The sequence below is a fragment of the Equus quagga genome, chromosome 5 (assembly GCF_021613505.1).
Source record: "Equus quagga isolate Etosha38 chromosome 5, UCLA_HA_Equagga_1.0, whole genome shotgun sequence".
Classification (NCBI taxonomy): domain Eukaryota; kingdom Metazoa; phylum Chordata; class Mammalia; order Perissodactyla; family Equidae; genus Equus; species Equus quagga.
In genome coordinates, this window is record NC_060271.1 from 98,799,135 (window position 1) to 98,815,786 (window position 16,652).

At 37.6% G+C, this 16,652-nt stretch overlaps 2 protein-coding genes across 2 annotated transcripts in view; one reads left to right on the top strand and one right to left on the bottom strand.

The window, feature by feature from the left end:
* The window catches only part of LHCGR (luteinizing hormone/choriogonadotropin receptor), a 53,354-nt gene extending 45,763 nt beyond the window's left edge, over positions 1-7,591 (top strand). The window contains exons 10-11 of the mRNA XM_046661762.1: positions 1,763-1,843; positions 6,454-7,591. Coding sequence (XP_046517718.1) covers positions 1,763-1,843; positions 6,454-7,591 — 1,219 coding nt within the window. The remainder of the gene's footprint in view (positions 1-1,762; positions 1,844-6,453) is intronic.
* Positions 7,592-14,888: 7,297 nt separating this feature from the next.
* The window catches only part of STON1 (stonin 1), a 121,375-nt gene continuing 119,611 nt past the window's right edge, over positions 14,889-16,652 (bottom strand). The window contains exon 11 of the mRNA XM_046661764.1: positions 14,889-15,080. Within this exon, the coding sequence (XP_046517720.1) occupies positions 14,973-15,080 (108 nt within the window). The 3' untranslated portion in view covers positions 14,889-14,972. The remainder of the gene's footprint in view (positions 15,081-16,652) is intronic.

A 16,652-nucleotide genomic window follows, 5' to 3' on the forward strand; every position in this document is an offset into this window, starting at 1 on the left:
TTGTGTGAAGACACAAAGGCAAGAAACAGTAGGATGAAAGTCAGTGAGAAAAGCTGAAGCAAGTACACTTATGGGTCCATGGAGGAAGATAAGTGAGGAAAGGAAACCCGGGAGAGGTGAACTATGATGGGCTCTGAGTGCTACGCCAAGTTGCTCAGAGGATGGGGAACCCCTGAAGAATTTAAAGCCAAATTATTCAAATTTGCTTTTGTAAAATATCACTCTGGCAGCAGGGTGGAGAATGAGTTAGAAGTGAGCAAACTGGTGAGAGACCAATTAGGAGAATTACACAGACACTGGTTTATGATAAAGCTGATTCTGGACACCTCCAATTTTGTGGCAAAGAAGTCACCTCCCTTCTGAAATTACTGACATATAAAAACTTCAGTTCAGGGGTTTTTTATTCCAGTAGATGAAAAAGACTAGCTCTGGGTAAAAAAAAAAAAAAAAAAGTGGGATGGAGGGTGATCATGAAATTGTGGGCCAGTATCAAAGTGAGATGGGAATGTAGCATGCAGAGGTTATTGTGATTGAGATTACAAGCTTTAACTGAGCCCGTCCGTACCCCTAAAGCTCCAGACCTTGGACGCTAGTGAGGATGGAGCAGTGAAGCTGGGCCAATGGAATGTTTGTGCAAATTCTGAGTCAGCCCTCTGCCCTGCAGCTGCTGAGCCTGGATAACGCACAGCTGCCTGGGCAGATGGCCCCAAAGATCTCCTTGGTATCTATGATTAAAATTTCAAAAAAGATAAGAGTAGATGGAACCCAGTGCTATCATCTGAAGGCCAAGAACAACCACATTTCCTGTTAACTGTAGATTGGTTCACACACACTATCTCGAAGTGTCAGATACAGAGCCAGCATTAAACATACACACACACATAATTTGATCCAAATTTGAAGATTTATAATTCTCACCCAAAATAACAAGCTGATTAATTTTTGAAAGTGAGTCCAATAGGTCAAATTGTTCTGATATATTCTCCACCTCCCTGCTTTTGTACAAAGTCATTCCTACAAGGAATTGTCTTATTAATATTGGAGGAGAAGAATGCAGCTCGCGTCGCTTCATTTCTCCTCCCTCCTCAGGAAAGGCTGAAGCTCTCACAGCCTGCTCTCCTTTCTTCCGTTTCTTCACTCAGTTTTCCTTTGTGCCTCCCTTTGGTTTCATCTTAGGAATACAAGCCTTCTTTTAATTTTTTGACATTTTCCCCCTTTCCATAGGCTAAACTTCTTAGAGAAAAAGATGGAGGAATGAGAATCACCCACATATATTTCTGCACATGAGCAAAAAAAAAAAATGCAGAAAATTCACATAATAATTTCAGGTCCAGTATCTTCAAATCCTTACACAAGAGATTCCCAGCTACAATTCAAAGCCATGAATGGTTATTTGTTCATCAAGGCCGATGTGGTGAGGAGAGTGAGGAAGAGCAAATGTTAATATACCAGAAAGGTAGCTTTTAATGAGCACTGAAAAATCCGTGATTCAGTATGACAAATTTAAGTTTTTTCATCTCTAGAGCCCACACAAAACACTTGGCATTCAGAAGCATTTTATCTAAGCTGGAAGCGCTCTAATGACAATTCGGAAGCCTTTACTGTCTCCCCAGGAAGCATTTCAGTTAGGACAATGGTGCAGAACACGACACTGGTGTAATAGGTAAAGAATTTGGATGAACAAAGCATAAACAGACATGATCAGGTTTAGTTTAAAGACCAAAAGCTCAACTGCCTTTTTTTTTCACGTCTTCTCTTTCAGACAGAATTTTTCATTTTCCATTTTTGAAAACTTTTCCCAACAATGTGAAAGCACAGCAAGGAAACCAAATAATGGAACACTGTAAGTATTTGCATGCAAAGAAACTCAGGGAGCCATATCTCATTCTGTGTGCACCTTATTATTATCAGTGCCAACTATTTTCTTTTGATAAAAGTCTTGGTTGGGGGCATGTTTGCAAAGCATTTTATAATAGCTTTAAAGTGAGAATTTTTCTTTGTAAGTGACATCCAGTTGATCAGGTATCTCTTTCAACTGGTCAAAAAAAAAAAAAAAAACGCTTTAAAAAATGTACCTACATGTTCATTCTACAATTATATTAAATTCTCCTCAGAAATTAAAATTTTATTTGCAGGTACTTTGATGTCACTAAGGGCTTGTTTAAGTCATAGCTTCATTTGTAGGAGTTTTCACTAGTCACATGGTCAGCACTCTACAAAGATTAACTGATTGTAGACATGGCTTCTCGAAGTAGCCTCTGCCTTCAAAGAGACGTAGGCCACCTTGACCACTATACTCTGGAGCTTAAACTTATTCATCTTGAATGCTATCACTAACATACACTGGATGGGAGCTATATTTCTATTCTACTGACTGATCTTTTTAACATTTTTCCTGCCTGTTTGGCATTTCACATACCTTCAAATGTAAAAGAGCAAGCCTCAGAAGATAATCCCAGTGTCCCGAGGCCACATTTACTGCGACTTAGAAGTTTCATTATTCCCCCCATGTGTCCTTCAGGCTACAAACCCACATGCCCTTCTAGGATACCCTGCCCATCTCCATTCTCTCTTCTACATCTTTTCTCTTTTTGTCCCCCATCAATCTGCAAGTTATCCAGAGGCAGCAGGGTGAAATGATGGAAGGACCCTGGGCTTTGGGGCTCCTCAGGGTTGGATATGAATCCTTGGCAGTAATGTTCCTGTAACACTGGGTATCCCTGGACAATACTTATCTTTTTTGAGACTTTTTTTCCTCATCCGTAAGAGACAGCAGAAATATCACTTGGCTTTCAGAATTGTGAGAGTGAAGGGAATTGTTGAAGAATGTGACAGCTTCTAGGGTACATTATAAATATTATAGTCTGTATTCTTCTTTTCTTTTTCTTTCATTTAGGTCTGACACCATCTATCCTCCAGTGTTCCTTTCCTCACCCTTTCCACTCTTCTCTCTTGATATTCTCTCCATCGGTCACCTTCCACATAACTCTTTTGCAACCATATGGCTTTTTCCTCTCATCAACAGGAAGCTGCTTATGGGTACAAGTCAAGGGTAGCACCGAGGGGTGGCTTGAGGGAGGGGAGACTTTAGCCCACTCTCAATAATCCTCAGCAACCCCCACCCCAAGCCTTCCCCAGTGAGCACACGATCCTGAGTTTGCTATGCTAACACTGCTTTAAAACCAGCCTCCTAATCTCCAGCATCCCCAAAACTACTTGAAATTAATCTATGATCTAAATAAAAAGAGTGTACTTCCTGCAAAAACATTTTTTATGATAAATCTTCTTCCCCCCTTCTCACCAGATTGCTATTTCTGAGTCCCTGGAGTTCAGAAATTCTAGAGCTAGCCACTAAGCCTTACCTACTCTCCCCAAGACATCATGGTGTCCTTACTGCTATGACTGGCCCCATTGTCCTCCTAAAACTCCTGTCTTTTCTCCCTTCATTGTTCATTGTGACCGGGGCAGTGGTGCTACTGCTTCTCCTTCCTCTGACTCAATATTGCTCAGCCCGTGCGAGTCCATTCACACACCCTGCATAGCCTTCAGAACTAAAGACAGCTCCATGCTGGGTTTGTCAATAAGCATGATGCTGCCCTCAGGAGCCATCCCAGGACACAAATGCAAGTAGCAGCAGGTAGGTATTTGGTCTTAAGACAAATCACCAAGGAGAAAAACTGCTAGAAATATGCCCAGGAGGGCAAAAAAAGAAAGGGCAAAGGACCAGGGGAGTGGGAGAGGGAATATGTTTGACCTCTTATTAATATAAATTTATTCAGAAATCATAGCAGGATTTTTAGAAGCTTTGAATTAGTGCTTCTAGCAGCTGAAGTCATTTTGAGAAGGGGAAAGGAGTAAGGGAAATTAAGGCATTAATTAAGAGAAATTAAGTTTTCACCTGATTTAATAAAGCCATTATTTTGTAGGAATCAACCAGGGAACTTGCTTAAAATGCAGATTCCTGGGCCCTGTCCCTGGAGAGTTTGATCCAGGATTTGAGGTAAAGCCAGGAATCTGCATTTTAACAAACACTCTGGGGATTCTGATGGCAGTGGTCCAAGGACCACTCTTTGAAAAACACTACGAGACAATGAAGTCAAGGAAGGACCCCTGGACTAAAGATATGAAGACCTAGTGCTGAGGGACCTGAGGCAAGTCTCTTATCTCCTTTAATCTGGTTTCCTTACCAATAAGACGATGGGTTCAATGAGATGGTCTTCACGGACCTTTCTAATGCTAAGAAATGACCTTTTTCTTTAGTCATTCTTTATAACCACTCTATCTCTTTTAAGATTAAAAAAAAAGGTAATTATATTGATGTGCATGAGATGAGGACAAACAAATGTGCTACTTACATTTAATAATAAAGCAGATGAGGTTCCTATGCAGTCTTCTGTGCCTAGCAGCACAGTTCCAAACTGATTTCTATGATATTCTAGCACCTTTTTGGAGTCCTAGGTCATAGATTTCTTTTGCTTTTTTACCTCTGTGTTCTTCCCTTCAGTAACTGTATTGCTCAAATATGTCATTTCATCCACTCACTGAATTGGGTACATGCTTCTTTATTCAGAACATGAGAAACTAAGTTTTAAGATAGAGAAAAATACTCTTTCAATGTGTAAGAAACCCTAAGGTGAAATATATATTTGTAATGGTCCTGACAGAAAAATTATGCCCATTTCTCCAGCTCGCAAGATTATATTAGCAGACTGTTAGCAAAGGGGAAATTTGTTGAGCCTGCATGCATCATATTGTATGCACTCATTGTCCCTATATCCTCTCAGAGCCAGGATCACTCGGGTTTGTTCATTCCACAAACATTTATTGAATGGATACTCTGAGCCAAAACTATGTGAGGCACTGAGATTTCATAAATAAATAAGACATAGTCCCCTAGCTTCAAGGAGCTAATACTATTGAAGAGGACAGACACGCATCATCAACACGGTTTGATGATTACAATAGTACTGAAGTGCAGCTATGGCAGAGAGAAGAGGGGATAAATTCCTTGGAGGTGTAGAATGAAGAAAGGCTTCACAGAGGAGCTTATCTTTAAGGATGAGGAGGAATTCACCAGAGTGGTGAGGAGAGGAAGGGAAAAAGAAGAAACAGCACATACAGAGGGAACAAACAGCAGAACTTATTCTGAGAGCCACAACTCTTTGATGTGACCAAAGGGAAGGTTGTACATGGGATTTGCAAGAGATAATTATAAGAATCCCTAACATTCACTGAACATTTAATATGTGTCAGGTGCTATTCTAAACATCCTACATGAGTTCATGCATTTAATCCTTGGCACAACTCTAACGAGGGAGGTATGATTATTATCCCTATTTGGCAAGTGAAGAACTTGAGACACAGAGATGTTAAGTAACTCTCCCAGGTTTACAAAGCTTATAAAGACTGGAGCCTGGGTAGGCTTGCTCCAGAGCCTATGTTCTGAATTGTGCAGCACTACTCCTTCTTAGAGATGAGACTGGAGAAGGAGGCAGAACCCAGACAAGGAGGGACCTGGAGATCATCATAAGGAGTCTGGATCTTATCCCACAGCCAATGAGAACCTAGGGAAAATTTGAATTAATAGATTTGTGCTTAAGAAAGGCCATTCCAGGAGGAATGTACAGATGGACTGGGAGAGGGCTAAAATTGGAGGAAGGATACCAGGAAGAAAACTAATGTCACTGTCCTATAAGAGAGGATGAAAACCTGAACTCAAGCAGTAGCAGTAGGGTTGGGAGGAAGGAAGTGGCAGGGGTGGGACTGTTCCCTCACTAGGGACAGAATCCCTCTTCAGTCCACTCTCTGAATTTGACTCATATCCCTAAGAAGTATCTGTTTTCACCATTTCTTCCTATTGTCCACGACCATATTCTTCCTCTGCTCCTAGGTTTCTAGTAATCTATCTTTGGCTTGGTTTCTATTTCTCAACTAGGCTATCTGATTAGCCAAGGACGTAAGTGTAAGCAAGTCCACCAGTAGCTGACAATCGTCAACAATGCCAACGTTCCAATCCCATTTGTCTTCTACCACAGACAAACAGCTTGATAGCAGTTTGGTTGGCAATGAAATGAGATAAATAGCTAAGAAAATGACAAGAAAGTATTCTTTTAGATTTAGCAAGCATATATTGTGGCTCTAAATTTGTTTTCCAAAGAAAATCATCCTCTGTAAACAGCTTCATTAAGTCTTTGCATCAAGGTGTAAAATCTATATATATAAAGAAGTCTAAATGGCTTTTCATTCCCTTCTTTACAAACTCCTACATCAATTCAGAGTTCTCAGATAATTTAACAAATAAATGTAAGACTGAGGCTATTCTGGCTTTGTTTCCTTTTGTTTCTTAGGCTTTAAAAAAACACTAAGGATGATTCTTGAATTTTTTTTAATACCCCAAAATGATAAGAAAAAAATCTGTTAAGTTTACATTGAGCCAAAATATTCTTCTTACAGTTATTCTGCCAGCTTTGCTGAGAGTGAACTGAGTGGCTGGGATTATGACGATGGTTTCTGCCCACACAAGACACTCCGATGTGCTCCTGAACCAGATGCTTTTAATCCCTGTGAAGATATTATGGGCTATGACTTCCTTAGGGTCCTGATTTGGCTGATTAATATCCTAGCCATCATGGGAAATGTGACTGTCCTCTTTGTTCTCCTGACCAGTCATTACAAACTAACAGTGCCCCGTTTTCTCATGTGCAATCTCTCTTTTGCAGACTTTTGCATGGGGCTCTATCTGCTGCTCATTGCCTCAGTTGATTCCCAAACCAAAGGCCAGTATTATAACCATGCCATAGATTGGCAGACAGGGAGTGGGTGTAGTGCTGCTGGCTTTTTCACTGTATTTGCAAGTGAACTTTCTGTCTACACCCTCACAGTCATCACACTAGAAAGATGGCACACCATCACCTATGCTATTCAGCTGGACCAAAAACTACGATTAAGACATGCCATTCCAATTATGCTTGGGGGATGGCTCTTTTCTACTCTAATTGCTATGTTGCCCCTTGTGGGTGTCAGCAATTACATGAAGGTCAGTATTTGCCTCCCCATGGATATAGAAACCACTCTCTCACAAGTCTACATATTAACCATCCTGATACTCAATGTGGTAGCCTTCTTCATCATTTGTGCTTGCTACATTAAAATTTATTTTGCAGTTCAAAATCCACAACTGATAGCTACCAACAAAGACACAAAGATTGCTAAGAAAATGGCAGTCCTCATCTTCACCGATTTCACCTGCATGGCACCTATCTCTTTTTTTGCCATTTCAGCTGCCTTCAAAGTGCCCCTTATCACAGTAACCAATTCTAAAGTTTTACTGGTTCTTTTTTATCCTGTCAATTCTTGTGCCAATCCATTTCTGTACGCGATTTTCACAAAGGCATTCCGAAGAGATTTCTTTCTGTTGCTGAGCAAATTTGGCTGCTGTAAACATCGAGCTGAACTTTATAGAAGGAAGGATTTTTCAGCTTATACCTCCAAGTGGAAGAATGGCTTCACTGGATCAAATAAGTCTTCCCAGCCCACTTTGAAGCTGACCACATTGCACTGCCAATATACAGCTGTCCCAGACAAGACTTGATGTAGAGAGTGTTAACTGTTATATCAGTAACCACATTACTGGATTGTACTTAAATATGTAAAAAATTATCTGTACCAGTAACTTTAACAAAGAGTTGATTTTAGGAAATTATTTATTCTTGGGCACACTGGGCAAAGAGAGACCTCTACACCTAGCTCAAAGTGTGGTCCATGACCACTGCCAGTCTAAAAACTATTTGGCATTGATACATGATGACATACAATGCAGAAGCTGAGAGTGTTTAGAAACTAACAGCAATTTTGACAGAGTAATTTTATGTCTGTTGAATCTAGTATTAAAAAAATGAGGTAGTAGTTTGCATATCTTTGATATTTTTCTCTCATTTCATCTTTGCAGTAATTTTTGTTACATTTTACAAAAATATTAGTCCATAACAGACTGGAAATTTAAAATAACTAGTCCTTTTCTTCAGACAGTTTGAGAAACACATTCTAGAGATGCACTGTCCAATCTGGTAGCCCCTAGCCACATGTACCTAAATTAAAATTAAATTAACAATGTAGCTTCTCAGTTGCACGAGCCACATTTCAAGTGCTCAATAGCCACACGTGACCAGTGGTTATCATATTGGACAGCATAGATAGAAAACATTTTCATCATCACAGAAAGTTCTATTGGATAGTGTTGTTCTAGAGACTTTTATCTATCCCCTGTCTAGGTTCTACTATTTAAAATTTAATGTAAGGCAAGCAACTAAAGGCACATTTCAGCCTATTTTCTTGGTTCAGTGTTTAACCTCTAAAGAGCAATGAATCATTGAAGAGTACATTGTAAACACCTTATGGGGAGGAATCCTGTCTCAGTTTTGTGTCCCTGTCTCCTAGCTCAGGATCTTAGCAATGGTATGCATCAAATGTGCTGAATTACACTGAAGTTATGAAATCTATAAGGAAAAAAATGTTTTTTTTCCTTTTAGGGTCCCATCTTTTTATTTAAAAGAAAACTTTGAATATTTAAAAATATTTAACTTTCATCATTTCTATCCTCTGGAGGATATAGAAAAAGATATCCAATATTTGCTAGAAACTATTTTTATTTATCAGAACTGACTCTTACAGGATAACGAAATTATGGTTTTAAGTGCAGTGTTTTTTGTATGCTCCTTTGACCTTTTAAAATAAATTTTATTGAAAGCTTATTATATGCCAAACATTTTGATAAGTATTTTACATAATTTAGCCCATTTAATCTTCATAAAACTATGATGCAGATAGTATTCACATTTTAAAGTAGAGGAAAACTATTACAATTTGCCCAAGTTCTCAAAACTAAGAAAAGATTCAACCAATAGGATTCAAATTCAAAGTTCTGACTCAGGATCCTAGCATCTTAACTGCTGTGTTTTACTGCCTTCCATATTGGTAAACCAGTGATCCAAAGGTTTAATATTTGCTTAAAGTTTCTTAAATTTTCCCAAACATTTTATTGTGAATATTTCAAACGTACAGAAAAGTTGAAAGAATCATATAGTGCACACTCATAAACTTAGATTCAACATTTTACTGTATTGGTTTCATTACATATCTATATAATTATCTACCCAGTATTATCTATCCATCCATCACTTCTGATGCATTTTAAAGTAAGTTGCACATATCAGTACTCACCAGCCCGAAACACTTCAGCATGTTTATCATTAACCAAGGTTCAATATTTGTTTATACTTTTAGGTAAAATTTACATTAATGAATTTTGAGAAATGCATACAGCCACATGACCCAAAACTTCTATGAAGACATAGAACACTATCACCCTCAGAAAGTTCCCTCATGCCCCTTCCTAGTTAATCCCTCACCCCCACCCCGCAGAGTAACAATGGTTCTGATTTTTTCCCCATAGATTAGTTTTGCGTGTTCTAGAACTTCATATAAATGGAATCATACATTATATACTCTTTTGTGTAAGGCTTCTTTGACTCAACACAATGTTTTTGCTATTCATCCATGCTGCTGCTTGAATCAGTAGTTCATTCCTTTTTGTGGCTGAGTAGCATTCCATTGTATGGATATTAACACTGTTTTCCATTTTCCTGTCAATGGATATCTGGACTATTTCCAGTTTTTAGCTTTCCTTTGACATTTTATTAAATAAATATATAGGCATAACTTTACCCTCTTCACATTTAGTCTGCTTTCAATCTTTATGCCATTGGGCAAAGTGATTCAAAATAGATTATAAAAGATTAAAACTCTGCAAAATGTCTCTTCTCTGTAATGTGTTTTTCACATTTCTGACTTTGCTACTCCTTAGCTGGTTACTTGTCTTCACTCAGATAAAGTCCTCTCTCTTTCAAGCTAGTGTTCTAGAGTTTGTCTCAGTGATATGAGAGAATATTAGTCATATTGCTATATACATACACAATAAACTTTTTGATTCATACATGAATCCCAGAACCAAATCAACTAACTAAGCAAAAAAGCAGAAAGTAAAACAAAAGAAAAATAAAATATATCCTTGTGAAGAAACTTTACTTAAATTACATACTCTTAAATATTGTTTGAGCTCAAGGTACTTATATTCTCAAAATAACTTTTATGGCCTTTTCCACAAATATTGATCTTTATTTTCCAAATTACAATTTAAGTTTTAATATATAGAGTCATAGTTTACTATCTCCCTCACTCTCATATCCTTTCATCCACTAAGACCTGCCAGATATTCCTTTGAACTGTCTTCCACATTAGTCCTTTATTTTGTATTTCTACTGTCACGGGCCATTTCCCCTCACCTCTGGAGTCCTGCTATATCTCCCTCATTTTAATTCATGTCCAATCTTTTCCATGTCTACACTCTCATACCCATCACCACTAATTAATCTTCTTAAACTCCTATTTCATATTACTACATACCCACCAAAATCCTGAAGAGTTCATCAGTATGAAGGAATTTAAGTTTTAGCTCCTAGCCTAACATTCAAAGAGATCCAGAATCCATCCTCAAATATGCTCACTTCATCTCCTGTATTTCTACATGAAACATATTGTTCCACTTACTTTTCCCTAGCCATGCCCTATCCACCTCCATTCTGGCACCCAAGTCACTCTTACCACCTGGAATACCTTCTTCCTGACCTGTCCTCCTTCTGCATCCTTTAAGACCCCAGCTATAAATTTATCTTTTTATCAAGCTCTCCTTAATCCACCCCCTCCCTAATCCACAATAGTCAAGACAGCTCCTTTACCTGAAATAAAGTAGGGCATAAATAATAAATATGTAACCCATAATGGTTTCTCTCGTTGGACTTCTTCATCACTTGTCATCTGTGTCACTCATTTGTCTTTTATTCTAACACTGCTGGATAGTACTATTATCTTTACATGCATCTCTCTTATTTCACCTATGTTATAAACTTCTATATCTGTCACAGAGTTTTGCACATAGTAGGTGATTAATAATTTTTTTAGCTGATTCACTTTTACAACTGAAATACAAAACAATCTTTGTTAAGGAACACTTCCTTTATGAGATGGTCTCATAGAAAGCATATGTATTCTTAATCTGTATAATCTCTCATACATATTCATAAAAACATCAAATGCCCAAGAAATTTATGTTTCTATCTTGCATTTTTTAGCCATGTTTGAAATTATCACTGGTAGGTTGCAAAATGACTAAAAAGGGTTAATCAATCTGGAGTAATTCATCTAAACTTACAAAATATTTTTAAAAGACATTTTGTCCTCCATGCATAATATTTACTATAAAGGGCCTGGTTTTAGTTTCCTCAAAAATGTATTAAGTCCAGGTGTAAATTAAGAATCTTTATGTCACAAAGATTTCAATAAATGTGTTCATAATTGGAAATAATCTTTTCTTCGAAATGTGCAATATTTTTATTAATATCGAGTTTCTTCCTAAGAGTTATTACCATGGGCTTCCTATTTATAATTTAGCTTTCTAGTTATAAATCACAAAGTTCCCACTTGGCCTAGAGTTTATTTACATGGAAAACAGTATAACATTAATCTACTAACATGAGTGAAAAGAAAATCCCCCACTAAATTCCCCTCCGCACCACCCCAATTAACTGTCGCTATTCATTCTAAGGTTATTAGTTTTCCTACACACCTTAAATAACTGAAACTGAATGCCTCGGCCAGAATTGGAGTCTCATTGCCCTGTCGAGTCTGAGCTGTACAGATGATTATTTACACATATTATAGCACACTGACTAAAATAGGTAAAGAAGGTATTCCAGGCAAGGTCAGTTGATCAGTCCCTAAGAGACTAACTGTGCAAACTCAGCAAGATCTTCTTAGCCAACAGGGAGAGGTGGAAAGTATGTAAGGATGTAGGATGTGAACATGACAAAAAGTTTGAATTAGGAATTGTAATACATGATACTTTCACAAATTTTGTTTTTGTTTTCATTTTTGCTAAGGAAGATTCATCCTGAGCTAACATCACTGCCAATCTTTCCCTTTTTGTATGTAAACCATCAAGACAGCATGGCCACTGACAAACAAGTGGTGTAGGTCTGTGCCCAGGAACTGAACCCAGGCCACCGAAGCGGCGCACACCAAACTTAACCACTAGGCCACTGGGGCTGGCCCCACAAATTTTGTTTAACTAAGCAAACTGTAACCTGTATAATAGAGACACTTTCTCCACCTATAAAAGGGTATGGGATGACACTGACAGGGATTGTATTTATAAGAACTGAGAACCTACCTTATGATATTTTGTTATAATATCTGACAAGAAATGTTTAGTTTGGACATGAGGAAGAGGTTCCTGAAGGTAAAAGTAATATCGTATCAGAGCCAAGTCTTGGATAAACTCCACCTACTTATAGGGCTTAAAGAATAATCTTCTTTTTTAAAACTGATTAAGATTTGTCTCAGTCTATCTTTAGCTCATGGGTTAAAAATATTTTTTTAACTATGAGTCATGACCATCAATGAGTAGTGAAATCAAAAAAAAAATTTTAATGCAACAGAACAGAATTAAATAGAAAACATAGGAGGCCATCATGTGCTAAAGGCAAGCATGACTTTCTGAAACTTTTGTTTCATTTGTGTTATGTATGTACATACATGCAAACATATACTGGTTGCTAAAGTATATTTCTTAGTGTGGATACTGCCCCCAAAATTTTGAAAACCACTGGTTTAGACTACTTTCCAAGACTAAGATTTTTTTCTAGTATTATTTGAGACTAATAAAAGGGCACCAGGTCCAAAATAATTTAGGGAATCTCAATTCTGTCTTCAGTCACCACCAAAACTATCATTATTTATATTAGCATGCAAGGATAATTATTTGGGCTTTGTTTTATTTTGTGGTAAGCCTACTTTTAAACTGATTTTTTTTTTGGATTTTTAAAAGATCAGGGGCATGAGGGCATGCAGAGACACAAATGGGACAACCGTGACTTTTATCTCTAATGATAAAATGTAACACATAAATAAAGAGGATCAAGATTATAATAATGTTTGTAATGTGCCATTAAAAAAATCACTGAAGCAAAGTGATATTTTAAAATTCACAGTGGAAAGGAATTTTAGAAACATCTATTATGGCCTCTCCTAAACACTTAAATCAACACATTAAACTCTAATTTCCAAGTGAATGCACTTTGTCAATAAATTCAGCCCTTAATTTGCAATAAGGCTTGCCTAAGGCAAATATAGAGTGACTAGGTGAGCCTGGGAGGAAGAAAGCAGGAAGAAGACTAGACAGTGTACTCCTCAGCCCTCGAGGGGGCACATTTCAGGGATAGATATCAAAAATAATTGCCCTCTTTTTGCCTTCCTTGTAGAAAAGATGGACATTTCATGGTAGGCAACATCCATGAAGAGAACTCATAGTTCCTGAAAGTTCTCAAGAGCCACAAAAGGCTCTAGCATAGCAGAGGTGGTAGAGAAAAGGATAATCACTCTGAGGAACCAAATCCTCACGCAGCTGCCAACTTTAGGCCAAAGACAGTACCCCATACATGTTGTCCAAGGCCCAGAAGAGATTTACCCAAATTTTGAAAAGATCTATAAGTAGCTGGGTCTCTTGGGTAGGACAGGACAAGTGTTAGAACAAATTAAACTTTTCAAGTGGGGCTGCCTCCAAAAAAGGAATGAGGAATTCACCCAGTGACCAGCCAGATCCAGGCATCTAATTCTTAGGGAGATTTCAAAGACCATCACCCACTTATCCGAGCACTCCTTTCTGTGTAAGAGTCACTGTCCTGGAGAACACCATTCAGGCCAAAAACAGAGATCCTAGACTTAGAGACCAGGTATACACCACCCATTAAGCAGAAAGATGGGGAAAAATGTTCCTTTGAAGGATTTGATCTACTAAGGAAGAGAGAATTATGAAATAGTTTATTGGGACATTAACTTGCTTTGTTTTTATTGATGCAGGAAAACGAAAGGTATTTGTGTTTTGCATGTTGTTTTCTCTCCCTGACTTTAAGACAGTTATCCAGGTCTTCTTGTCTCAAATGAGATTACTTGGCCAAAGCAAAAGGTTTCTGAAGAGTACATCTCTTTTTGACTTTTGTTTTAGAAAGCCTAAACTCAAATGAGGGAATTCCCTTTTACAGAAAAGAAAGAGAGATAGTGTCTTTGAAAGGGAAAGAGTATGCAATGGGGTCTTCCATGTAAGAAAAATAGAAAAACTTAGGGAGAGAGGAAAAATCCACCGTGACTAGGAAGAAGACAGAAGTCTGAAGTTTCAAGAAGTAGAATAAGAACCTAACCCAACTCCCTTACAATTCCCCAGGGAGACAGCAAGATACCAGATGAATGGCCTGGTCACATGATAAGCCAAGAGAGGCTGATCCTTAGCTCCAGGGATCCTGATCTCGTCAAAGATTTCCATGTTCACGTGTGGTACAGGCTCAGCAGATGCCTCTGCCTCCCATCTGGGCTCGTATAATCAGCATATTGCTAATGACAAGTGTAGACTGAAGACCCAGAGAAACCTTGAACATCCCACTACTTAAAAGACTCCACGATCTTCTGTAACATGTTTTGGTGAGAGGTGGTAGGAACACCGGCCCCAATCTAATAACCGATAGTGACTTTATCATGAAGGGGAATTAGAGCTTGATGTAAATTTTACTTCAGGATTAAAGAAATGTGACATTTCTTCATGCTCCATCACAACTGATGTATCTATGCTTTGTAAGGGTATAGATAATGAGGGTTACAAAAAAAAAAAAGAAACCCTGTTAAAACAGTAAATGAAAGAAATATAAAATTGTGTATTTGTATCTGAATCTGACTTATAATTTTATTAAGTGCCATACAGTGAACTAAAAATTTGAGCAGCTCTGTGCTGGACTATATTTCAAATAAAAATGTTTCACAATATGTAATATAGTCCAACTGTTGTTTATGATGTATTGAGCTCATAAGTTTTACCACTCTGCATCACCAATGGCTTTTGCAAATACATAGTCTCTCCCTCCAAAACACATAATACCATCTTTCAAATAGAATTTCCATTTGTTCTTGCTTCGATGAATCTAGAGAAAGAGAAATAGTCTAAATTAATTAATTTTATAAGCTAAAAGATCATTTACATTTCTTTGCATATCACATGGGATTATTCTGACCCTAAATGGAGTTCTTTAAAAATAAGACTTCCTGGGGTTGGCCTGGTGGTACAGTGGTTAAGTTCATGCACTCCACTTCAGTGGCATGGGGTTCACCAGTTCGGATCCCAGGCGTGAACCTACGCACCACTTATCAAGCTATGCTGTGGCAGGTGTCCCACATATAAAGTAGAGGAAGATGGGCACAGATGTTAGATCAGGGCCAATCTTCCTCAGCAAAAAGAGGAGGTTTGGTGGTGATGTTAGCTCATGGCTAATCTTCCTCAGGGAAAAAAATAAGACTTCCTCAAGATAGTTGATTCATTCATTCAGCAAATATTTGAGTTCCTAAGTGTAAGCTATTGTTTTAGACACTGGAGATATATCAGTTTAAAAAAAGAAAAAGTATTATATAATTTTTGCAAAAAACAGGAAAAAATTCCTGTCTTTGAAGAGTTTACATTTTAGTAAGGATGAGGGAAACAGAAACATAATAAATATGTAAGTATATAGAATTTTAAAAGGTGATAAATGCTATGAAAAATAGAGTAGGAAAAGAACGATCACAAATACAGTGGTAGGGTTGTAATTTTAAATAGAAGAGTCAGAATAGGCCTGACTTAGGTAACATTTGAGCAAAGACTTGAAAAAGGTTTAGAGATAAAACCAGGCAGATATTGACTAGAGAGCATTCCAGGCAAAGGGAACAGAAGTGCAAAAGTCCTGAGGAGCAGCATGCCTGGATTGTTCAAGAACACCAAAGAGTTCAGTATGTCTGCAAAGGAAGAAACAGAGAGGATGTAGTTAATATGATCAGCAATGAAAAAAGCAATGTTTCATTTTGAAGAAGAAAATCACAATAAAGCACTGAGCAAGGTCAGAAGATACAGCTTATAATCTATTAGATTCTATTGGCTGTGCTTTGGATTCAATAAGTCAGCCTAGATACAGACAAAATAAAAACTAGGAAATGCTACTACCTCAAGAGGTAAGAAATCATAAAATCATTGTTACCTCTCTCGGTAAACCACAAGTGTCTATTTAAAAACCTTAGAAATGTATGATCTGAAATCAAGGGTAACAACTAAACCTAGCTGTTGGCTGCAAATGGTCAAAACAAGGAAGAGAAGCCTGTGACTAGTATTCAGGTGCATTTTGTGAAGCATAAGAAAATACAAAGGATAAACCCTCTATTTGTGTGAAAAAAAAGTCCTAATAATGGAAAATTTCTTTTCTGAGTTTAACTCCCAAATTTTCATTTACATGTATCCTAAAGACTCTGGGAACACAACAGTGACAACAGAATCCTGAATGCAGCATAGGTGATAAAATCTGACCAGAATTAGGAGAACAACAGCAGTAGCAACAACTCATCCTAGTAGCCTTCTCAAGCTATATCATACATTTTTTAAATGTATGACTACATTTATTCTAGAAATGCAACATTGGTTCAATATTAGGAACTTATTAATATAAAAACTATATTACAGAAGTGACATCAGC